We start from the raw sequence: 24,859 nt of genomic DNA on the forward strand, positions 1-24,859 counted from the left end.
TAATAAATGCTTTATTTGTCTATAGTGACATCGTGTGGCTGGATATGGAAACGAGCAGTTCCCCCCTTCTGTGTGATACAAATAATCCATCTCATTATAAAACATTAAAATGCTGCTATGACAGCAATCTTTTAACAACCTGTCTGCAGCAGTTTGCTCCCACAAGAACACGAGTTTAGCACTGATATTTAGCAATAAGGTGTGGTTCGCAGTCATTGTTCATCTCAAAGGTGTCGTTGACAGTCAAGTTCTTCCACACCAAACAGCACGTTATTTTCTAGAACATCACTACATGGTGAAACATTAAGATTTCCCTTAATTGGAAACGAGACTATATCCCAAACCATGGTGGTATTTCATACAGGTGGTACAGTGCCAGAGACATTGGCGTCTGCACAGTAGAACATCTCCACACCGTGTGAACAGTCTTGAGGGTAGAGGCCACTCATGATCAAACCGGTGATCATGACAAAGAGTCCAATCAGTATCAGGATTGAGGGTATCAAGTTTTCACCCTGGAACCAGCGGCCGGTGGAGAGTTTGAGGAAGCAAGCAGATGGAATGATGAAGATCAGAGGTATGGCACACAGTATGCCCTGGATGGTAGAAGAGAAACACTCATAAACACTCATAATAACTGCAGTGAAATGTAGATAGGTGCAGACTGGCTGAGTTCATTTGACTTACATTCAGCTCCAGAACAACTCCCAGACAGTCAAAGGCTAAAGACACCGACGTGCAAACTGAAACTATGAGCAACGTTATGGCCACATGTTCAGCCTTGGAAAGATCCCTACTGCAGATCACATTGGACACCACCTGAGAAGATATGAAAATGACGAAATGAAGCCATGAATTGAAAATACTACTCACACATTTGAATGTATGCATTTTTCGCAAACAGAAAAACAATTCTTAATAGCATTGCATTTGCAAGTTGACATTGTTGCACCACTGAGCAGCTCTGCAGGAGCAGTCAGGTCTAAAGTACCAAGCTTTCTTCTTATTCATTTCAAAGCCTCAGAGACTCAGACCCTCCAAATACCACTTTCCCTCACATATGTAAACGTTTAACTGTTAAATTCTTAGGTTGGCGAACGAGAAAACTATCACTTACCTCTCGTGTAACGAAACACTCCAGTGGAAATGTGGTTATTATGCTGAGGCCAAAACAGAAGCGACCGAATGTTGCCAGGTTATCATTTTTGCAGTAGTTCTCAAATATGTCTCCTAGAAAGTGGAAATCAGAGATCATAATAACACATTTGTGATATTTAAAAGAACATTCGAGACATGTGGTTCAATATCTCACATACTGATACCTTGTGTGTAGCCAGTGAAGGTGGTGTAGCCACCGACAGCAAACGCGGCACTGATTATTAGTGCGGAGGCTACAGACACGTGGGTGACTCGAGACCAGTTAGCCAGTGTGGGCTGCTCCAGGGAACCATAGATAAGAAAGCTGTTGTGATGGCAAATAAATGCTAAAGAGACACACAGGAGCAGAACATCAGACACAAGTAGATTGAGGGTTTGCACACACTTAAATATATGTCTCATTTGTACTTTTCCTGCTACCTTGTATGAACTGAGAGGGCCTCTGTCCTCACTGCAGAGTGGATTTGATGGTAAATTGAGCATATCAATCCCCTTTAAGTCTGCAAAACCGCATCTAAATAGCCTCATTTGGAGCAGTAGTAGCTATTATCATCAAGGTACCTGATTCAAGACCGTAATTTCCACCAAAATGTGTGTAAAAGTGGACCCAGTCCTCTATTCGTTGGGTGCACTAATGGGCACTGAGTCTCACTCTGAAGGCGATGACAGCAGACATTCATTACCAAAGGTTTAGTAACATTTTAGACGGCGTGCTAACTCAATTGATAGCCTCAGTCTTCATATATCTAAACTGGGTGGCGTGTCTTGTGCTGAACAGGCAACACGGTGCATTAAAGCTGAGGGCTTCTACTCTCTGAAGGGATCAATTTAATGACATTAAATTAAAGCTGCATTAATCGATTTCTGGCCACTAAGGGGCAGAGAAACTCCAAATCAAGCTGACAGACACACAGCCTTGAGATTTCCTCACTTAAATTAAGTTGTTATGGAAAACTTAAAAGATCTATCAGACATTAGGCAACATTATCATCCTGTTAGAATCATGTTTTTTTAGCATCCTGGCCCAACAGTGACGGGTCTTTTAGCTCTGTTTTGGTCGTTACCAAGTCCTGAGAAAAGTTTAGCTGTTTGTGATGGGCATGTAGCACACAGCACTCCATACACTCCTGCCCGGTGCCTCAGGTCAGCTGATCAGTTGCTCCTGGAGTTACCAAGGGCTAAACGGAAGCTCAGAGGGGATAGGGCCTTTCCTGTTGCTGGTCCTAAATTGTGGAATGACCTCCTTTTATGCATTAGACAAGCCCCTTCACTGTCCATTTTTAAAAAACGTCTTAAGACCCATTTTTATTCCTTGGCTTTTAACCCAGCATGAGACTCTGTTTCTGTTTTTGCTTTAATATTATTTTAACATTGTTTTATCGTTTATTATTGTTTTTATATTGTTCTTTGTTTTATATGTCTTATATTTCATGTTCTATTTTATGTACAGCACTTTGTGTCAGCTGCGGCTGTTTTTAAAGGGCTTTATAAATAAAGTTCAGTTGATTTGAGCAGTGACTTTTGACAGGAATGAAACCCATGAAACCAAAACAATGAGCTAAATACTCCCTTCACCATCCATCAGTATCAGTGTACGAAGCACTGGTCTCTCTCAGGTGTATGGCGATGCATTCGATACCCCTTTTATCCTGGTGTCCAGGGTTTGTGGATAGTCTGTCTTCATTTACGCAGATTACTTTTTAAAATGTGTTTGGCGGCTGTCTTGTATTTTTGTCTGCACTATATACTTTTTGTCCACCTAACAACACACTGCTAAACACATTCCATCATCAGCATCAACATCATGCAGACAAACTCACCAAAAGACATTATACCAACTGCCTGAATTGCATTCCACTTTGCAAATGCCCATGAGTTCTCCGTAGGGAGGCTGGAGAATGATATTCATATTCAGTCATCAAGGAACACATTCTAGTGGGTATTCATTAAAATAAAGAACCCCAACAAAAACAAATCAAAATCACTGTGGATAAGCAAATTGCAGAGTATTCATTCATACATTTGGGGTCCAAGGGTAGCTGCTCTGATGATTACAATGATGAGGATGGTAAATGTCAGCACCATTGACAGGAAGGACACCTGGTAACACATATAGATGTTTTACAGGTAGCTTTAAAATCACTAAATGTCACATCACACCTGCGTAATAATCAGACTCACCTTCCCGAGTTTCTCTATGTTTCGATAAAGCGAGAGCGGCAGCGTGAAAGCGAGGGTAGAGAGCAAGATCACAAAGTGACGCTCTGCGAGTATGTGATCTGGACCGACTGCAAACACAAGACAACACATGACACGTCATTTAAATATATTCTACATACACCGTGTATGTTTCAATGTGCAGATTTTTCAAACTATATAAATACCTCCTGGTATTCTCTGAAATACTTTAGTCAGTGTGTCACCAGTTGTGATGTTGTAGCTGATCATAGCTGAGAAAAAAAAACAGAGGCGAAGCATTATTTTTATTATTGACATTAATCTGCAGACAAAATAAAACATGCTAATATAATACTGGATATCACACATAAAATGCTACATACTGTGATATACATATTCAACATTTTATATTGAACTTGCATAGATTAAACGACTCACCAATGAAAGGATAAAGGAACTGCAGTCCAGATAAAACCAGAAATCCAGGGAAACCGAACGTGCTTTGAACCAGTGACTGATAACTGTGTGTCCCTGACAGGTTGCTTCCTTTAATCAGTAAGATTATTGAGTAGTCTGCCATGAAAATGCAAATGTTATATTATTAGTTTCTTCCTTCGATTAGTTCATGTCTCCATTTTTATAACGACACTTTCAACACACAGTACCCACCTGTGATGAACGCAACAACTACCAAAAGCAGAAGGCCAAAGGGGAGGCCTGCCTGATTCAGTGCATATGGTAAACCTGGTCAAAGATATATGTAAACATAGTGATTATACATAACTGCAGCTAAAGACTTTCCTATGGGAAGAAAGCAGTTAGCTCAAGTTCATGAATTTCACAATAAGAGCTACTTATTAGTACATGAAACAATCAAGTATATTTTTATGTCTTGCATGGGACAAAATAAGTCATGGGCATGTGTAGTTGGCACTGCACAGACGAATCGTTTTTAATTGAATCTGTTCTGTTTTGTGTTGTTTGTGAATACTGCATTATGACTCAGGCAATTTGTAAGGATGAAAGGGTTAAGGGGGAGAATGAAGGGCAACAGGCGCTAGTCATATGATACCAGGGGGGTTATCACTGCAGGGCTTGGATGGTATGAAAGCTTCTGCTTGTTGCGCTAAAATGAGTAAATGCAGCTGATTATTTAATTGAATCATCTTAAGATGAATATGGTTCATCATCCATATAATCGAATGCATATAATGGAATGGTGATCGTTTGTTAGACAATATAATGTTTGAGTGATTGAGTGAGTATTTACCTATTATCCCAGATCCTATAATGGAATTGATAAAATTAAAAGACGCGGATATCATTGAACTTCTTGGCTCTGATGCATCTTTTTCCGGATGGATTAACGTGATCCCTTCTGCATTGTTTAGCTGGAAAAGAATAACACAAAAGCGGTGATAAAAACAACAACAACAAACAAACTATGAGTCTGTTTGTTTATGTCGTACAACAGCAGCATCATTTTAAACATACCTCCTGAGCCATTTCGGACACCTGCTGCTCCCTGATTTGGTTCCTAATTCTCCTCGTCTCTTCAGCGTTTTATTACTCACTCATATTATGCGGTGTAACTTCATTAGTCGAGGTTTGTAAGAAGTGTGTTAGTTTTACTGAACTAAAACCCTTAAAGCAACCGAACAGCGCCCCTGCTCGGCTGATTTTCAGGGGTTAAATGGGCTGGAGTCCACCGGAGTTGAGCTCCACCCCGTCTCCTTCTATATCACGGCGTTACCGGCTCTCAATGCTGGGCTTAAACATCGACAATGACTTACACTGATCAAACTAGAGTTCCTTTTCTTTGACTGTACATGTGCGTCTCCAGGTTTAGAGAGGGTCTGTGCGCAATTTACGCACGTTTAATGTGGAATCGTGATCTTAGAGTAGCCCAGTTACCTTAAGACTTTTCTACCTTCAAGTTGTCAGACACTAAAGTGGCTGTGCTCAGGAGTCCAGGACCATTAAAGCTGTTGATGCATTTTTATCTTCAGGACTAGTCCAGTTTCTTGTGTCAAGTGAGTTATTACAGGGAGCTTTTCAGTTACGCTGCTTAAAGGCAATAATGTTTCCAGAAGTGGAATTACTGCAAGCATAGAACTTAACACTTCAGTAAATGAACAAATAAGAGATATTGATGTTGCCTCAGTGTGGATATATTTCTATTTTTACGCATGGACAGGGATTTAAGTGTTTCATAAACCATAAATATTGTTTCTTTTTGGAACTTAATACTTCAATGAGGTGAGCTTCCATCAAATTCATTTAAAGGGTCACTCCAACCATAACCATAACCAATGTGATCAAATAAAACCACGTCTCCCTCGTTGCGTCTGGTCATTTAGCCAGGTAGATTCAATTTCAGATGTATGTCTCTGAAATGTCACCGATTCAATGGCTGCGAATTAAATTTAGTTTGTAATCCAGCATTCAAATGGCATTTTGATTCAACAGCAACATCTCTTTCCAGAAACAGTGGACAATCCACATCCGCTGAACATGTCAAGTTTTCATTACTGTCTGCTGAAGAAATAGTCGCCCAACCTGACTGGACAGGGACTCTCCTTCTGGGTGAAACCACTATGTACTGTACATACTTCAAACATACAGCCTGTAATTTTGACACTGCATCAGAGAGGTGTTAATTCAACTAACTTCCGAGAAACTGCTTGCACTTTGCTGCTTGATGCTAAAATATCTAATGACACATGAATGGAAATTAGGAATTAAAGGATTTAAGGATTATATTATGAAGCTGAATGTTTAAAAGACGCCTTTGTTCAGGGACAAAAACAATTAGGTGATATTGCACAGTCAAAATAAGGAGAACTGTTTGCAGTGTGGAGAGTTTGGGTCAAAAGATTTGCTCTGTTTTGTTATAAAACTAAAACTAGTAACTGTTTATAATGTACAATATGTCAGCAACTATAGCTTTTTATATAAACGACATGTCATTGTTCTACTATATAATATTCAATATACACACCAGCATCCAGTTATTCTTCATAGGTGGAGTTTTAGTTGTTGACACATAAACATTATAGTGATTTTTGTTTGTTTGTTTGTTTCCATAATTCATATCTATTTACACACAGATTCAGTAGTACCAAACCTTTATTTTCTCTTTACCTAAAATATTTCAAACTTCACATTAAAGGTCCAGTATGAAAGATTTACTGAGCTCTATTTACAGAATATGTCCAGTATGAAAGATTTACTGAGCTCTATTTACAGAATATGGCAGAAATTTAATATAATACGCATGACTATGTTTTCATTGCCGTATGACGGCATACGGTGTCAGTTAAATGACTAAATGTAAGTGTGTGATCACCTGAAAATAAGAATAATTGTGTTTTTGTTAACTTAGAATGAGCTGTTTATATCTACAGATGCTGTTGGTCCTCTTCCACAGAGTCCACCATGTTGCATCGCCATGTTTCTACAGTATGTCACAATGGACAAACTTAAGACTGACTTCAGATAGGGCCTCTTAGATTTTTACACATGTTTCATAACCACCATAGTTTCTCCTTCATGCTATGGAGGAGAGGGGGTTGCAATCAACAACGATACATGCTAGATGTAACCAGATCATACACACTGCTTCTATATATATTTGATATAGTTTTATAGTCTTTCATGTTTATCTCTCTCTCTCTCTCTCTCTCTCTCTCTCTCTCTCACACACACACACACACACACACACAGTCGGTCCAGTCTGTGTATTTTTCCACTCTGGAAACTTCTTGATGCAAATTTAAAGACCTTTTATAATCTCTAATAATGCTGTCTGTATCCACCAGGTGGCGAGAGACACGCAGTGAATGTGTTGGCTCACAGTCAGATCATCCACCCAACTTTACGAGATAAATTGTTACTCGTGTGCAACAACAAATACAAGGCAGGTACAGACACACCTATGCGATTCACTCATGCTGCAGTTTGATGCGTTGTTTTCTCATTGGTTGATTGATGATTGAATACTTGGAGTAACTTATCTGCCTACAAACCACCACACACACACACACACACACACACACGCACTCACACACATATGTAGTTTTAGAGCACAGTGTGATCCATAGTTGTGGTTTTAGCTTTTAGTTTCTGATACAGGTTGCAAACATCTGTTTATCCGACAATTACGCACCATAATGTCCACCACAATATTATCTCAACAGTCATTCTGGCATCTCTGCCCTCACTTGGTACCCAGGGAACATCCGGAAGCGCAGCAGTACTGTACTCTGACTCTGCCGCACGGAGGGGCGGATGAAATACACTCACACTCTCTCTCTCTCTCTCCCTCTCTCTGTCTATATCCTGTCGAAACCGTGGAAATTGCTGGTTCTGCGCTCTGGAGAAGCAAACACCTTAAAACGGACGAACTGGTTTATTGAAACCAAAATTTTTACGCACACTTACGCAGCTCTTTCACGTCGTTTTTTTTTTTAACAAGTCACCTGTCGAGGATGGAAAACTGATGGTGAGTTATCTTTAAAGTTGCATCTGAGTGATTTTTGTTAAAAGAGAATGGGCTGGAATCTGTTGTAAAGTTTGTTTGTTTCTATTAAGGATTTATTGAGGCCTCTATCTATCTATCTATCTATCTATCTATCTATCTATCTATCTATCTATCTATCTATCTATCTATCTATCTATCTATCTATTTATTTGTCTGTCTACTGTCTTACATAGTGTGATTTTCATTTCATTGGGATGTTTAATGTCAATTCATTTCAGTTTTTATGTCCTTGTAATAAAAGAAATGTGCCAAAGGAGGGTTTTACTTACGCTTGACAATATGGTGTAGCCATGTCTTGTACTACCCTGTGTTTTAAGGCCTGTATGGTGACAAAAAAAAAGAAAAAAAAAGTGATTGATCTCCTGTAGTTCATAAGGACAAGTCACAGAGTGCAAATCATGTACTATAATATATTACAGAAGTTAATGGGCATGGCAGCAATTATTAGCCCACACTCCACCTTAGACGACTTCCTGTCTGCATGACTGTCAACAACATTATTAGATTGCTGTCAATTAGAGATTAGATGGTCCTGTTTGCTTTTTATCCAGCATAGTGTAGCCTGGCAGCTTGAATGTAAAAAAAAAAAAAACAAACAAACAAAAACAAAACAAAAGTATGAATTTATTCCAGAGAGAACTATGTTAACAGCTCCTCATCACCAGTTATTTTGCCAACGCCCTGAATGAGCGAGATCTAATCCGGATCCTGTAGTCTGTAAGAGGCAGCAGCAGGCATTAGTTGTGAGCACTTAAAAGCTGTGAGTGTGTCAGTCCCTTAGGAGCCCACAGATACTCAACTGTGATCACTCTGTAGAACATGTTACTCATTAATGATATACTAATCAGTAATTCTGCTTTCGTCATTGTAATCGCCTTCGTTACAGCTCTGCAGCTCAGTTGTAGGCCTGTTGTTGTGATCAGCATAACAGTCGAGCTATAGTATGTGGTGATGCTGCAAGAACACCCATAGTCTTTACCTGAACTGCATGCCTCACGGGGGACAAACTTTTATCAGTACATCAGTCTAAATTAAAGAATAGGTTCACGTTTTTCACGTCTATGTTGCAACGATACTCACATGTCGACTGGAAGAGTTATATGATGCTGCTGGTACTCATGCTGACCCCTTGTTTATGCGGTTTCAGTGTAAATGATGGGGGTTTCTGTGAAAAGGCATTCCTCCTAAAGTTTGAATGATATTGCGTTATCGTCCCTGTACTGCAGCTCAGCAAGGAATGGAGCTTTTCACAGCCAGTATAGAGAGGAGAAACAATTACATCACCAATAAACACACATCAGAATATATGAACACATTCTTTATCCCTCATCCAAAAACCCAACGTGTACGTCTCTTTTTTAGCCTTTGTAAAAGTCTACCTGTCTTTACTTTTTCATATATAGTGGGCTTTCAATAATTAATATCAAGATAGGGACAAAATTCTGAATCCAGAGACAGGTGAGAACGTAGGCGACTTTGCTATGCAGAGCAAACACACGGTGTCCTGCCTTCCTTTGGTTTATTCATCAGAATGATGATCAGGTTTTGTAAATAGTTTTTCTTTACTGTTCATCATTGGTTCTGGGGCTTTTATAAGTCAAAATATCATCGCAGACACTTACAGTAGCTTTACTCTGCAATGGTTGCTTTGGTTTTATTTGAAAACCAGGAAACAATACACCACAATCTATTACAAACCATCTCTTACTTCATCTAACCAATAAGAAGCATTTTGAGGTCAGTGAAATCAAGTTTTGAAATGAGTAATGTGCAATAAACATTCAAGCTTTTAATATACTCGTAGGCGAATCAGGAAGGCCGAGGGAGGTCAGTCATCACTCAAAGCCCACCAACAGGACGCAGTTAAACGTATGTTGACTCGCAAACACCAAACGAATGTGTCCATTTTAGGTTAGTCGGCACAAGGTCATGATGCCGACAGGTTGCAGATAAAATGAAGTGGGCCTATTTGAAGCTTCAAAGTGGCAGCTCATATCTCGAGTTGTGTGCAATGAGTTGGGAATAGATTGACAGAATGATGCATACCGCTTTAGAGGTTAGTCACTGCAGTTTGACCTTGTTGGGTGAACATCAAATCCAGGTTTATTTGATGTTTTCAGGTAGTTATCAGAAATTTAAGATGTTAGTCTCAGTGTCTTTCCAGCGTTGTTACCCAATTGTTGCTTTTAGCCAATATTTGTGTTAATAGTTATGATTATATGGAGTGACCTTTTTTACAAGGGACTTTATCATTGTACACCGCACAGGAAAGCTATGGGCCCATACTTAACTGTAACCTACATAACAAAGGGCTACATGTTTTACTGTAAATTACGCTGGTATATACACTCATCACATTTATTTATATGTTTCAATCATAAAGCCACAGCACAGCAGAGCAGAGCAGAGTGGAGTAGTTGCACCATAAACAACAGCATCCATTAAAGCGTGCATGTTTGAACCACACTGCAGCACTTACCAAAACCCATACAAAGCCAGTAAAATGTATCCTATAATTTGCACTCAGCTATAAAATCACTTCATGAAAAACATTCACCAGTAGTTCGCATGATCTGTGCCTGGAAATTCTCCAGAACTCTGTTCCTTAATGGTTGGCTTTTATTTTGTGAAATGTAACTGAGCTGGATTTTCCTACACATACATGTCATTTAAAGTGTGTACAGAAGAGGCAGCAACAAAGGTTCATACCAGATCTATGACCTATGTCCAAAATGACAATGACTCCAACAAATATTTGGGGAAGCTGAATTCTGTTGGCCATATGAATAATATAGCAGGTGTAAATATGTGAAGCCACCACTCTGTGTTTGCAAAAGCGTGTGCACTGCGTCTGACTAGTTCAACAGTAATTGGTCATCTTTCTGTTCAGGGCTGTCAGCACCACTGATGCACGTGTCCAAATGATCTCTCTGTGCAAGGCAAACAGGGAATCTTTCAACCAGAGGCAATGTTCAGTATCTCTGATACATCAGCGCACGAGATACTGATATTGTGCAATCCTAACTCCGCCATGTGCACAGACATATTAAAAGGCAAAGCTATTTTTTTATTAGTCGGATCTTCCTCTGTTGTCGCAATTACATCACACATGTACAACCCAGTGCTGAGGGCAGTTTTTTTGACCAGTGTGTTTGTGATTGATTTCTTGCATCACAGCGTGTGGAAGTATTCTATTACACTATTAGATTCAGATCAGGCAAAGGCTCTGAGGTGCAGAGCACCCAAAGAGATGCAGTGTAGTCTGTAGTGCATTCATATTTAATACTGCATAGGTCTGCCTAACACATCATACCAGTCAGGCCTATTAGCAGGATGAATCTTTTCCTCCCACCGCTCTGTCTCAGGCTCCGAGAGAAAAGTGGACTTTTCATTTTGAGGGATGGAGGAGAGGAGCAAGAATCTCACCTGGAATTGATCATTGTCATGTCAAATCTTAATTTTATCTACAGAAGAGCAGATAATTAGATCTAATTTTACCATAGCTGGCAGGAATTTATGTATGTGACAGCCATCTCTAGGCTCATTATAGCCTGTCACTTCCTGGGATGATAATTTCTGACTTCTGCTTCCAGACGAACTTTCAATTATTTGTGTATATGTTTCATATTAGATCAGAAGACATAACTCAGCTTTTTTTAAGAAGTTGTCAACCTCTAATCAGAGGCCCTTTTTCTGTTCTGACCCCTAAGGCCTTTCCCATGTTGGAGGCTAGCTGCTCACTCTGAAGGTGCATGATGAAAAGATGGCACAGCTGCTTGTACCACCAGGTCCAGACAGCATCCGCCCCTTTACTCGTGAGTCCCTCAAAGCCATCGAGACACGTATCACTGAGGAGAACGCCAAGAAGCCCAAGGGAGAGAAGAAAAAACGCAATGATGAGAATAAGCTCAAGCCCAGCCGTGACCTGGAGGCGGGCACATCACTCCCTCTTCTGTATGGGGACGTTCCTAAAGGCATGGTGTCGACACCGCTGGAGGACCTGGATCCCTACTACAGTAATCAGAAAGTAAGTTTGCTTGATTTCAAACAGTGTGAAACTAATGTTTCAAAGGTCAACACTGCTATGTAGGTATTACGTGTGATTTGATATTCTAAAAGAGACTGAAGGAGAGTTACACTATTGCTGTCATTGCAATGGTGTCATCTAGCCAGAGGCTTTTAATCATAAGTGAAAAATTAGGTTTATCAGCAATATGCAAAATGTGATGAGTGATTTACACAATGAAATGTGCGCTGGAAATCATAGGGCTAAAGTACTTTTTGATTTTAATAGTTGAAAGTAACTCGCATTATACTGTCATTTATCATTTTAATCTAGACAGCCCAGTAGAAATAAGAGTATTTCACACATAACTCTCTTTTTCTGTCAGACTTTCATCGTATTAAACAAAGGGAATTTCATCTTCCGCTTCAACGCCGCTCCTGCCTTGTACCTCCTGAGCCCCTTCAACCTTCTCAGAAGAATATCAATTAAGATTTTGGTACACTCATATCCTTTCATTAACGATCTGATGAGAATGAATCATGTTTATAGTGAGCCCACACTAAATCTGTAGCTACTATCTCATATCCATGAAGGTGAATTGTTTGCATTGCCATCAACAGTGAGATTTGATAAATTACAAATAAAAATGTGTCAGTTCCTCAGTAAAATAAGTGGCTTCCTTGACATCTTCCTGCAAATTGTTCAGCGTGGTGATCATGTTCACTATCATCGCCAACTGTGCATTCATGACGCTGAGTCAACCGCCTGATTGTGCGAAGATAGTAGAGTAAGTTTCCCATGAATTGCACATCAAATCCTATACTCGCATGCTTTGCTGTAAATGCAGTTTACAGTATAACAGCTACATTTTGTTTCCAACAGGTACACATTCACCGCAATCTACACGTTCGAGTCCCTCGTTAAAATTTTAGCTCGAGGGTTCTGCATAGGGAAGTTCACATTTCTAAGAGACCCCTGGAACTGGCTGGATTTCAGCGTGATCGCCATGGCGTAAGTTCTTCCCACAAGTTCATTTAGAAATATAGCTGCAAGCAGCGATGGGGCATAGCAGCATAGCAGGCAAGCCTATGCCTGCTGAGGAAGGCGTCATGAGTCCATACACCAAGTTCTGTGTCGATACATCAAGGCATCGCAGAGATATTGTCAAATCAAATTCATTTTTAAAATTTATTGTATGTTTCATCTCTTATTTTGGCAAATTAAGTACAGGTGTTAGAGAGTAATAGTTACAATATGTTAGAAAAGTACAAATTATTTGGCCAGAACAGAAAGAAATCAATGTTATTTATCACTTACACGTAATATCATGTGTATTATTAACAAGATATCAGTATTTTCTTTTTAAAATATCACAGTTATCGTCAATACTGGTATATCACAACACATAGAACATTATAGAAAATCAACAACATAGAAAATCCTGAGAATAATCCATGAGGTTCTGTCAGATGGGAGCTTGTGCGTATCTAATTGTTCATCATAATAATCTCATTATTATTTCACCTTCACCAAGTGCATGCTTCAGTTTATACAGTTTGACTGCTCCACCTGATACAGTATGTACTAAATTGTAATCATCTGTTTAAATTGTTGGCCTCAGTCTATGTTATATTACGTTATGTGTTGTTATCTCAGTTAGTATTTCATAGTAATTCTAAGTTTCCCGGCAGGTATGTAACAGAGTTTGTACCCCTGGGCAATTTCTCAGCTCTTCGTACATTCAGAGTGCTGAGAGCTTTCAAAGCTATCTCAGTTATCCCAGGTAAGCGATAGGAGTAAACGCATGTTAGTTCGCCTCTTACACAACTTTTGCTTTGCTTGGTACTTCAACGTCCCTTCCTCCCATTACGTTCCCTCCCAAAACTGTTGTAACATGTACACAGGAAGCTCCCCGACTCCACCTGTCCACCTCACTGTCACAGAAATGTCACCGAGTTGTTTCAGCAATCTGAATATCCAAAATCCTAAAAACAATCTTGGGCATCCCAGATGAGGGATATTTTGAATGGGTGTGTCCTATCATGGATCAGTTAGCCACTGAAATCCTAACCTGTAGATTCAGTTTGCATAGTTACTCTGTGACATCTGTCCCATTTGCTTATGTCTTTTGAACAATCTGCTTTTCTTGCACTGATGCTTCTGAGTGGACATCTGCTCCTCTTTGCTTATGGTTAATTAAGGCATTATGTTTTGAGGGTGTATCCCATTATTGTTGCATGTACATCATCACTGAGATGCATGATCCCAATTTCCTGTGTTACTTTCTTCTGTCTGATTAGCATGTCATCAAAAATAATTGACAACAAAATGTTATTAAACAGGCAAACATATTTCTAGTGTTTGCTATTAAAACATAATTGTGACAATATTGGGGGAAAATTAAGAATGTGGTACTGTCACTCGTTTGCAGATCTTGGAATTGGAAATTTGAAAAGTAATAATAATAATAATAATGAAAATAAAAATAAACTTTTGTCAATCTGGAGTTGTGGAGTTAAAAAGAAGTGAGCTCACCAGACCTCTGTAGACCTCGGGGCTCAAGACAACATTAGCTGCTGCTAGTATAAAACATGTGTCTCTCCGACATAACTGTCTAGTAGTTGAGGTGCATTGTGGGTAACGTAGGCCTCAAATTTTGACAAGGAAGACAAATGTGGGGAGTAAAAAAGACACTAATTTTTCATGACAAATGTCTACTGTGTATGTTAATGGAGTGGAAGATGCTCACTTGTATCCCCCTTATATTGTTTGCACATGTCTGCTGTTAATTGACTACTTAAACTAACAAGTCATACTGTATCTGGCAGGCTTGAAAACAATTGTTGGTGCGTTGTTCCAGTCAGTGAAGAAGCTTGCCGATGTGATGATCCTCACTGTTTTCTGCTTGAGCGTCTTCGCACTCATAGGATTACAACTGTTTATGGGACAATTAAAGCAAAAGTGTGTACGGATGCCAAGAAATGGGACAGATGAAATTGAACATAATGCCTCTTACTACTGGTCTAAGGAGTACTTGAACAACAAGAGTGAGTATTTCATTTTCCTGTGGTCTATGTTGAGTCATAATTTTATCCTGCACAAAAAATCTGGATAAATCATTAAAGATATTATTTATATAATATATTTCTGTAATACTTCTATAATATAATATAATGGATACATTGGGAGGATATGTGATTAGAAGATTCTTAACGTTATTTAGACTTTACTTACCACTTACCTTCTGTCAGAGACACAATATATTATAATTTAAGAGCCCATATTTAATTATGTTGTACAATATTGGGCTGCAATACATTGAGAAATGTTTATTATTTTCCTCATCTTTATTGGGTTTTAACATTAGAAACAGTCAAGTTGACACTTGCAACACTCTTGTACTGTATAGCATAGATTGTACAGGTTTGCACACACTGCTGACAACCAAAGTCTTTACCACATCTAACAAACTGCACTTTTCCCATCAGGTTATCATTATTACATTCCAGGCAAACGTGACCCATTGCTTTGTGGAAATGGCAGTGAAGCTGGGTAAGCTTATTCCCCAACTACTAGAGGCTGTACAGTGTGACGAGGTGGCAGATTCCTTCTGGCTGGCTTCACAGACTCTCTGTTTGTTGCAGGAGGTGTCCAGAGGGGTACAGTTGTGTCAAAGCAGGAAACAACCCAGACTATAATTACACCAGCTTTGACTCCTTTGGTTGGGCCTTTCTCTCTCTGTTTAGACTGATGACACAAGATTACTGGGAAAACCTTTACCAGCAGGTAAGTAGTGGAATTAGAAAGACTGGAATATATATATATGCTTTCAAATTTCTGTTTTGTTGATCAAGCGAGCAAGAATATCAATTATTAAATGCTTTACATATAGCACAACAAATACAGTAAACATATAATATAGTGATCAGTTTTGGCAATTTTAATTCAAATCCTATGCAATATAAACACTACAGGTCAAAAGAAAATGTATTAACAAAAGCTGACAAGTATAGTAGTTATATCAGTTATTATAGTCAATAATGTCTGAAAAATAAATACACCTGTTTGTAGGTTATCCTAGTAAGAGAAAAATAGCATTGTATTTGGTCACTGCAGTGAAATGCTTTGGCCTGAGGTTTGTTATGATACTGTAGAAATAATAGCATCAGTTAGGATGATATCCGATGTGTAGATACTCAGTTTTCAAAATGTTATTGCGGGATATTAAAAAGATTTTGAAAGAAAATACAGCAGAGCGTCGTCTGCATAAAAATGAAAATGTTGTGTCTCCATATAATTTGACCTGGTGGCATCTTAATGAGAGTTAAGATGGACGAAAGTTTCTCTCTCATACATCTGTAATTGAATGTCTGAACAATGTGATGCACTAAACCATTACTTTAGTGCAAATGTAGCTGTAGCTGTGTTTAACCTAAAGTGCCATTATGGGTCCTTTTTCATCCTTTGCACGGTGACACTGTGAGATGAACATATTTGGTGGTAGGTTGATGAAATATTACGTGTGATGACATGGGAACATTTTTTTGTATTGTCTGCTTCTCTGAATGCATAAACAGGCAGCGCTTACTGCGTTAAGGTGGGGCTCGGTCATAGACAATGCATTCTCACATTACAATACTGATATTAAAGGTGTTCAAACAAACCTCTAAAGGAAAGTGCAGGTGCATCTTGGTCCAAAGGAACAAAGATGAGTACCAGACAAACACAACTTGAATGGCAAATAGGTTTCCAGTGAATAGGCCACTGCATGTTGTAAAGCAAACAGTAATACAACAAAGCGCCCAGGCACAAATCTTTTTGCAGGCACTGTGTGTATTATCTATTGAGGAATATCTACGAGTTCTTTTATGTCAGAGTCTCTTGATGATATAGAACAGTGGTAGTAGTTATATAAATCTATTTTCAAAGCCAGAATTGGCAACCCTTGGATAAATAAAAGTAAACACAGTTTTTGTTTTTGACTGATATTTCTTTTAGAGGAAAACAAAGCGGCCGTATTTTAACACAGCAACAGACATCTGCGAACTCATTAGTTTCTTATTCTTGAGAATATGAATCAGGCTACAGATACAACCTCATAATGACAATCATATACTTAACTTACAACATATAGCACAGTTTACTAAATGATTTACAGAAAGGCATAAAACAAAAAAAATAAAATAGGAAAAGCAATATGGAATTAAGAAAAGAGCGATCCTATGAAAAATATAGGATGATAGAAAATGTAATTATTGTATGAAATGTTAAATATAAGTATATGAAATAAGTTGCTTTTTTTCCTCTTCCAGACATTGCGGGTTGCAGGGAAGCCCTACATGATCTTCTTTGTGCTGGTGATATTCCTCGGGTCCTTCTACCTGATCAACCTGATCTTGGCTGTAGTAGCTATGGCCTACGAGGAGCAGAGCCAGGCCACCATAAACGAGACTAAAGAGAAGGAGAAGGAGTATAACGACATGATGGAACAGCTGAGACAGCAGCAAGAGGAGGCTCAGGTACAGGACAATCCCAGAGCTCAATGTAACTCAGTGTCATACTATCGCTCCTACACATTGTGATTCTCACTGAATTACATAAAGTTTAATTTTTTAGTACAAGAAATTAGATTCTTGTTTTGTTTTTGTTTGTTTTTTTATGATACGATCCAAGGTAATTAATTTTCAGCTACTAATGAGATGAGTGCTGGTATTGTGTTTATAAGTCTTCCATATGACGTTTACATGGAACAAATAGAAAATCAGTTATACAGTACATGCCATGAGCATGAGCAGTTGTCCACTAATGAGATGATCAGTGTTTGACACGGTGGTGTGTGAATGGATGAATGAGAAATGTGTTATGAAAGCACCTAGAAGACTAGAAATGTGCTATATAAGTACAGTGCATTTACTATTTACAAGCCTTTTATACATGATAAATATAATTTACATGTGGTGGAAGAAATATTAAGATCCTTTACTTAAATACAAGTTGAAATATCACATGTTATTTTATGTAGGTTGGACCAGACGAAGCAAGCATTGAACACAAAATAGTAAATGAACTATTAACTTAATAGCTTTATACAGTAGCATTTTCAGATGGAGTTGGCTACTTTAATATTACTGGGACATTATCACTGTTGCTAGCAGTATTTTACTGTTGTAGCTTGTTCAGGTGGAGCTAATTTAACTATTTTGCATCTACAGTTTCAACTGCATCTAAACTAAAGCTGAACTCTTAACTGTAGTGGAGTAGAAGTAGTATGTACTTCAAATTGGTACTTGAGTAAATCTACGTACAGTACCAGCGCTAGATTTCATCACCAACATATCCTGTGCTGTTGTCAAATGCTCAGCAAATTAGAAAGTTGCTGTATCAAAGGCACTTATTGTTTGGATGTTTAAAGATTGTACTGTTTCTTAAAATGTTCCCACTGCAACCTGACTTGATGATCATGACTACATGATCATATTGTAAACTATCACCTACATACCTACAGGGATTAGCTTTTTGATGCTTTCTTTTACGAGCATGGACCACACCACCGACAAGATACGTTTAAATGATTTATTGACAAAATGAAAAATTGTGAGTGAAGCGTGTATTCTTGTGCTTCTTCAGTGTTTCTGGGTTTGTGGGGGAAGTTTCAGTGGGCAACACCCAGACACAACGGACTCCCCTCAAAACCTATGTAGGAAGAAATAGGAGAAAGAAATGGGGTGGGTGGGAGGGATGTGCAGAATACAGAGCGAAGAGGACGAGAGGGTTGGGGGGTATTTAGTTTCTAATTAATTATTACTGGAAGATGCAGCTGTGCAGACAGATAGCAGAAACATGGATCATCCCAGATTTTAATTCAATATTCCAAAGTCCAATTATAAATAAGGATTAGGTTCAAGTTCTACTTGAAACTGCAGCTAAACTGCTCCATGCAGTTGACGACGTTTCTGTCAACAAAAATTCAACAATATAAGAATGACAAAGATTTATTCCACCTGTTTATCCTCTCTTTCCTCTTCTAGGCAGCAGCAACTGCGGCTGCTGCAGAATGCGGGGAGGCTGCTGGTCGAGTCGGTGGCACCGAGAGCTCCTCTGACGCCTCGAAGCTCAGCTCCAAAAGTGCCAAAGAGAGACGCAACAGGCGAAGAAAAAGAAAGGAGGAGGAGGGGAAAGGGGCTGATGAGAAGATTCCTAAATCGGAGTCACAGGAGAGTATCAAGAAAGCTCGCTGCCGCTTCTCTGTGGAAGTAAACCGGCTCAACTATGACATGAAATGCTCATCCGCACATCAGGTTCAGTACAATCTGTCATTTAAACTTAATATCTCAACTTATTTCAGTATCAGTTTACAGACCAACCATTTTCCCATGTGACTTGCACCCTTTTTACTGCAGAATAATGTGAAAGTACTGACTCATCCATTGAGCCCGTCAGACAGTAGCAGTGCTACAAATTCATGCCCGTTGCATCTACATCTATATGTAGAAGATTTTATTTGGATAAATTAAAACTCCAGTCTGTGATAAGTGTTCTTTTAATTGAATGGTAGATTGTTTATTGTATGTCAATAACTGTCAGGACGGGCTCAAGGCAGGACTCAGACGCAGAGCAGATGTTATTAAAGTGAACTTTATTCAGGAATGGCAGCAGGAGTAATCCTCTGAACAGGGTGAAAATAAAAATGCTACAAAAACTCCTGATATGGCTGTGAAATCTTACAAAAGTCATTCCAAAAGGAGGAAAAACACTATGAACACTAACTAGACAAACTAACCTGTCCTAATCTAAGAATCGAGGTAATCTATCCTAACACCTAAAGGGGAATAACAAATAAAAACTCTAACAAACAAGGCGCTCCAAAAGGGAGGAAACAAAACCTACAGAAAACTAAGAAACACTCCAAACTAACTGGAGGAAATGGTAAGAAGGATTAAATTAGAATGAAGACAAAATCACTCCAAACTGACGAAAACAAAGCAGCAATCTCTAAACTATCAAACTAAATACTAAAGCTATAAAGTTACAAAGAAAAATCACCCTTACGAGGAGAAAACTCAAAGTGGCGAAGCAGGGCAAAACTGTGGCTGCGGCAAAGATCTAGGGCACGGACTAGTATGACGACAAAGACAAACACACTGGCACAAGACAAGGGACACGCAGACTATTTAAACATGTGGAGGGAAAGGAGCACCAGGTGCACACAATCTGTGATTAGGGAAGACAAGGTGACACACGCGGAAGGGCAAGTGACCTGAAACTAGAGGAGAGATACTTTTCAAAATAAAACAGGAAATGACGAGACAAAAACACCAGAACAAGACAATATGTGTGACAATAGCAAAGACTCGCTGGCTTTTGTCAAACTCTGCAGAGTTTCAAATGAGTGACAGGCAGGAGAAGCAAATGGATTGATAATGTGATTACATGCGTTTACATTACAGCTGTTTAAAGGGCAGATGGTTGAAAGCTATTCCAACATGTCCAAGCGTTTGATGTTAGAATATCCATACGTATGTATGTCCAGTACAGTGCTCGCAGTGCTTTTTCTTTTTCTCGTCATCGGTATCATCATTGCCAACATCATCATCACCACCATCATCATCACCATCATCATCATCATCCTCACCATCATCTTCTTCTTTGTCTTCATCAACTTCTTATCATCATTGTCGACCTTCATCAAGGTTATCATCATTGTCATGGTTACCATTATTATGACATCATCATCATCATCCCCACCATCATAATCAGCTTTTTCTTCTTCTCAGTCATCACCAATGTGTATTTTTAATTTCGCCGTTTCCTTACTTTGCTCACCGATGTCATCATGAGCATCATCATCATCATCATCATGATCATCATCATCATCTTGCAACCGTTCTTTCCTATTTACAATCAGCATGTATACACTGAAGAGTATCTCTCTCTCCCAGTCCTTTCTGAGTTTTCGTGGACCCCTGTTCTCATCCAGAAGGAATAGCAGGACCAGCGTTTTCAGTTTCCAAAGCCAAGTACAGGACGTGGGCTCCGAAAATGAGTTTGCCGATGATGAAAACAGCATTTTTGAAGACACACTGAGTCGAAGGAGCTCTTTGTTCCTGCCCAGGAGTTGTGATCGACGCAGCAGCAGTATGAGCAGCTACTTGTCGCATCATCGACGTGCACAAAATGGGATCAAGCACAGCTCCGTAGACTGCAATGGGGTTGTGTCTCTGGTGGGTGGGAGTTCACTCCCACCGTCACCTCTTGGGCTCCTTCTACCTAAAGTGACGGTAGATATGGTCTCCACTGGAGATAATGTAAGAAAGGGTTGTCTAGCCCAGATGACTCTATTTTATTTACCTGTAGCTTTTAGCACATAGCTCTATCTATTTTTGATTTTCCTGTTTTTGTTTGCCCTTTTCCTGTCTGACTCGCTGTGTCATGGCATCCTGATTTACTACAGTTGGCATATTTGTTGGTCTGACCATGTGACTAGGGTGCCATTGTTGTGCCCTTATTATCACATAGCGCTTATTTTTTGTATCGTGGTGATCCTGGTATAGCAATATGCTATTTTCTATTGCACAGTTCCCTTTGCTTCTTATCTTCTTTTGCTTTTGCAGCTTTATAGTGTGACATTTTTATTTGCGTTTGCAGCTTCCATACGTCCATGATAACATGTAACTTATTTTCTGTAGTAAAGTTGCATCTGTAGCAATTGTTTCTATTTCCAGGCTGACACCACTGACAGTGGAGGAACACACCAGGAGTTTATGGACTACCTTGAGGGCCCAGAGGCCAGACAGAGAGCTCATAGTATCGCTAGTGTTATAACCAGCACAATGGAGGGTACGTAGCATACACTTTGGCGTAGGTTATTGAAAAGATAAATGCTACTTTGAGATTTAAAAAAATAATAGTTTTGTTTTGTGTTTGTTGTGTGCATCAGAGCTTGAAGAGTCAAGACAGAAGTGTCCTCCTTGCTGGTACAAGTTTGCTCAGACCTTCCTCATCTGGGAATGTTGTCCAGCATGGCTGAAGATCAAGAAGGTTGTTAACCAAATAGTGATGGATCCATTTGCAGACTTAACCATCACCGGCTGCATTGTATTAAACACATTGTTTATGGCCATGGAACATCATCCAATGTCCCCATTTTTCATCAAAATGCTGTCTGTGGGTAACCAGGTGAGTGAACTGTGATTGTGTGTACTGAAAATCTTTGATGCAAAATTGGTATGATGTTTATAAATGATCATTATATCTTTTGTTTTTTTATTAAAGGTATTCACCAGCATCTTTGCGGCTGAAATGGTTTTCAAAATCGTTGCTATGGACCCGTATTATTACTTTCAGAAGGGATGGAATATTTTTGATTCAATCATTGTCACTTTAAGCCTGATGGAGCTTTGCTTGGCAGGTATACTCGACACTAGCATGTCGGTTTTGAGATCATTCAGATTGGTAAGTCTGAATTTTGTCATAGTCAATATGTTCAGGTGCATTTTGAGTGCAGAAACATGAAATGAGTCGTTTCTCTTTCCTTTTTACAGCTGAGAGTATTCAAGTTGGCTAAATCATGGCCCACTCTTAACACACTGATCAAAATAATTGGTAATTCAGTGGGGGCTTTGGGCAACCTGACGCTGGTGCTGGCCATCATCGTGTTCATCTTTGCTGTGGTGGGCATGCAACTGTTTGGAAAAAACTACAAGGACTGTGTGTGTAAAATCTCTCAAGACTGCACTCTACCCCGTTGGCACATGAGTGACTTCTTCCATTCATTCCTCATTGTGTTCCGAGTGCTTTGTGGAGAGTGGATAGAGACCATGTGGGACTGTATGGAGGTGTCTGGGATGACCATGTGCATCATTGTCTACATGATGGTCATGGTTATTGGAAACCTTGTGGTACATTATCATCTCTTATAGTCAATTCATGAGTCCAACTTGTCTAATCCTCTGATGCAGTTTTATAGCTACACGTTTTGTTGTTATAAAGTACAATATCTAAAAGATAACACCATCTTACATGAAGTTATGTCAATTTCTGATAGGTGCTGAACCTGTTCCTGGCTCTGCTGCTGAGTTCATTTAGTGCCGACAACCTAGCAGCGACAGAAGATGACAGCGACATGAACAATTTACAGATTGCCATTGGGCGGATCCACAATGGCATTGCCTTCGTCAAGTCCATGCTTCGAAGCAGCTGCAGCAGTGCCTGTCTCAGGAAGAAGAAGAAGGGGAAGGGTGAGGACAAATGTCTGGATGAGCTTTCCAAACCTTTAGGGCCAAATGGTGTCCCCAACCATACCATCAAAGACTTTTCTAAGAATGGCAATGGCGATGTGACTGGAGTGGACAAGACTGGAGACAAGTACATCGTCAGCAGCAAGAGCGATGATTCCATAATGTCTTTCATCAACAATCCTAGTCTGACAGTCACTGTTCCTATCGCTGTGTGCGAGTCTGACTTTGAAAACCTCAACACGGAGGACTTCAGCAGTGCCTCGTCTGATGCAGCGTGCAATGTGGTAAGGATGCTCATGTGGATTGATCTGTCATGGTGGTAGAGATGAGTTAAATAATGAACATTTAAAAACAAGTCTTACAGCTATATCGCAACCAGACGTGTGATGTTTGGATAAAGGATTTCTGTGCTGGTTGTGGTTAAGATCAAATCTAGTGTTGTAGCAAAGTAGTGTGGTCCGTCATAGTAGTCGCACTTTACCCACAGTCCATGAGATATGAGGTTACGAGATATGAGCATGTGATATGACGTCTCACATGAAGAAAGAGCCCATTTACCACAAACCTTTAACGAGGAGAGGCAATATAGACAGGAAAATACCAGTGTGTAGATTACATTATGCGCCATTTAGGTCTAAGTGCTTGGTAGCAGAATGCTCCTCTTACGGGGGGTTTGTGTTGGAGAAAATCTCAGTGCAAAAGAAAAAAATATACACTGACTGCCTTTGACTGTTGCAATGTTATTGTTGGTATTTGAAATGTTTTTTTCAAATTTTGTCTCAGCTTTAAATAGTTTAGCCCACATGCGATATTTTATGTTACAGTTTGTAAGCAAAGTCATTACTACTGCTTGCTTGCTGCTGCTTTTACAGATGCTCTCAAACTTTTAGGAGACTCGTAAGAACACTTTACTTTACATTACACTCATCAAGAAGACTGCTTGCCTCATTTACAATGACCTCACAGTTCGTCAACATTTTGAGTAGATCACTCATCCTTTTTGTCCTTACTTCATTCACCATCCAATCCCGAGTTTCTACTTTTGTTGATGCTGAAATATTTTTATTGATTCAAACATCAATGAAAACGTTTTAGTAGTTTACTCATTTAATTTTATTTAAACAGGTTTTTGTTTTGACAGTTTTGCAAAATGCATCGTGACATCAACCAGGATGAGAATTTTGAAACAACATTCAAAATGCAATGTTGACAACACATTGGTGGTTTGTGGTGATCTGATCCGCTAACCATACATTAGTAATAATCAACATATGTAATATCCCAAAAGAAAGACAATATTTGATGTTCTACAGTTGACTGGTTATTGTGCTAAAGCACTTACAACAGAAACAGAACAGATGGATTGAAGTACAAACCATCAACACACTGACTTTAGCGCTCACAGTATATCCCAGTAACATGCTTACATCATTACCTGCACTGCATTAGCTGGTCCCAGGACAGCCAAGTGCCCCTCCATTCTCCAGGAAGGGCATTCAAGCTGTTCTCATCTACCAGCTATTAGGAGACACACCCTGTAGAAAGCCATATAACATCAGGATGAAGTAGAGACCATCTGGCTACAGTACAAGACTACTAGGCTACAAACCTCCAATGATTTTTAGCTATTTCTGCCTTATTAAGTCTGCTTTGTTTTTATATTTTTATACTACTGGCTGCTTAGAACAAGCATTGTGCATATATTGTGCATCTCTGATTGGCTTCTACTGTTATTTA

The 24,859-nt window shown here is 39.3% G+C and overlaps 2 protein-coding genes across 2 annotated transcripts in view; one reads left to right on the plus strand and one right to left on the minus strand.

The window, feature by feature from the left end:
* The window catches only part of scn1laa (sodium channel, voltage-gated, type I-like, alpha), a 38,485-nt gene that overhangs the window by 6,046 nt on the left and 7,580 nt on the right, over positions 1 to 24,859 (plus strand). The window contains exons 2-17 of the mRNA XM_027290812.1: positions 11,590 to 11,906; positions 12,271 to 12,389; positions 12,583 to 12,672; positions 12,768 to 12,896; positions 13,577 to 13,668; positions 14,714 to 14,932; positions 15,374 to 15,437; positions 15,530 to 15,671; positions 17,198 to 17,404; positions 18,914 to 19,183; positions 20,825 to 21,157; positions 21,608 to 21,722; positions 21,823 to 22,061; positions 22,158 to 22,337; positions 22,427 to 22,783; positions 22,930 to 23,406. Coding sequence (XP_027146613.1) covers positions 11,643 to 11,906; positions 12,271 to 12,389; positions 12,583 to 12,672; positions 12,768 to 12,896; positions 13,577 to 13,668; positions 14,714 to 14,932; positions 15,374 to 15,437; positions 15,530 to 15,671; positions 17,198 to 17,404; positions 18,914 to 19,183; positions 20,825 to 21,157; positions 21,608 to 21,722; positions 21,823 to 22,061; positions 22,158 to 22,337; positions 22,427 to 22,783; positions 22,930 to 23,406 — 3,297 coding nt within the window. The 5' untranslated portion in view covers positions 11,590 to 11,642. The remainder of the gene's footprint in view (positions 1 to 11,589; positions 11,907 to 12,270; positions 12,390 to 12,582; positions 12,673 to 12,767; positions 12,897 to 13,576; positions 13,669 to 14,713; positions 14,933 to 15,373; positions 15,438 to 15,529; positions 15,672 to 17,197; positions 17,405 to 18,913; positions 19,184 to 20,824; positions 21,158 to 21,607; positions 21,723 to 21,822; positions 22,062 to 22,157; positions 22,338 to 22,426; positions 22,784 to 22,929; positions 23,407 to 24,859) is intronic.
* slc38a11 (solute carrier family 38 member 11) lies at positions 340 to 5,175 on the minus strand. The gene is made up of 12 exons (XM_010737464.3): positions 4,831 to 5,175; positions 4,607 to 4,727; positions 4,006 to 4,080; positions 3,775 to 3,909; positions 3,543 to 3,608; positions 3,340 to 3,446; positions 3,179 to 3,258; positions 2,979 to 3,049; positions 1,323 to 1,484; positions 1,118 to 1,230; positions 688 to 819; positions 340 to 596 (listed from the first exon to the last, which is right to left on the minus strand). Exons 1-12 carry the CDS (start codon positions 4,840 to 4,842, stop codon positions 357 to 359), a joined length of 1,314 nt encoding a protein of 437 aa, XP_010735766.2. The 5' UTR covers positions 4,843 to 5,175; the 3' UTR covers positions 340 to 356.

Source organism: Larimichthys crocea, chromosome XVIII (genome assembly GCF_000972845.2).
Source record: "Larimichthys crocea isolate SSNF chromosome XVIII, L_crocea_2.0, whole genome shotgun sequence".
Taxonomy (NCBI): Eukaryota; Metazoa; Chordata; class Actinopteri; family Sciaenidae; genus Larimichthys; species Larimichthys crocea.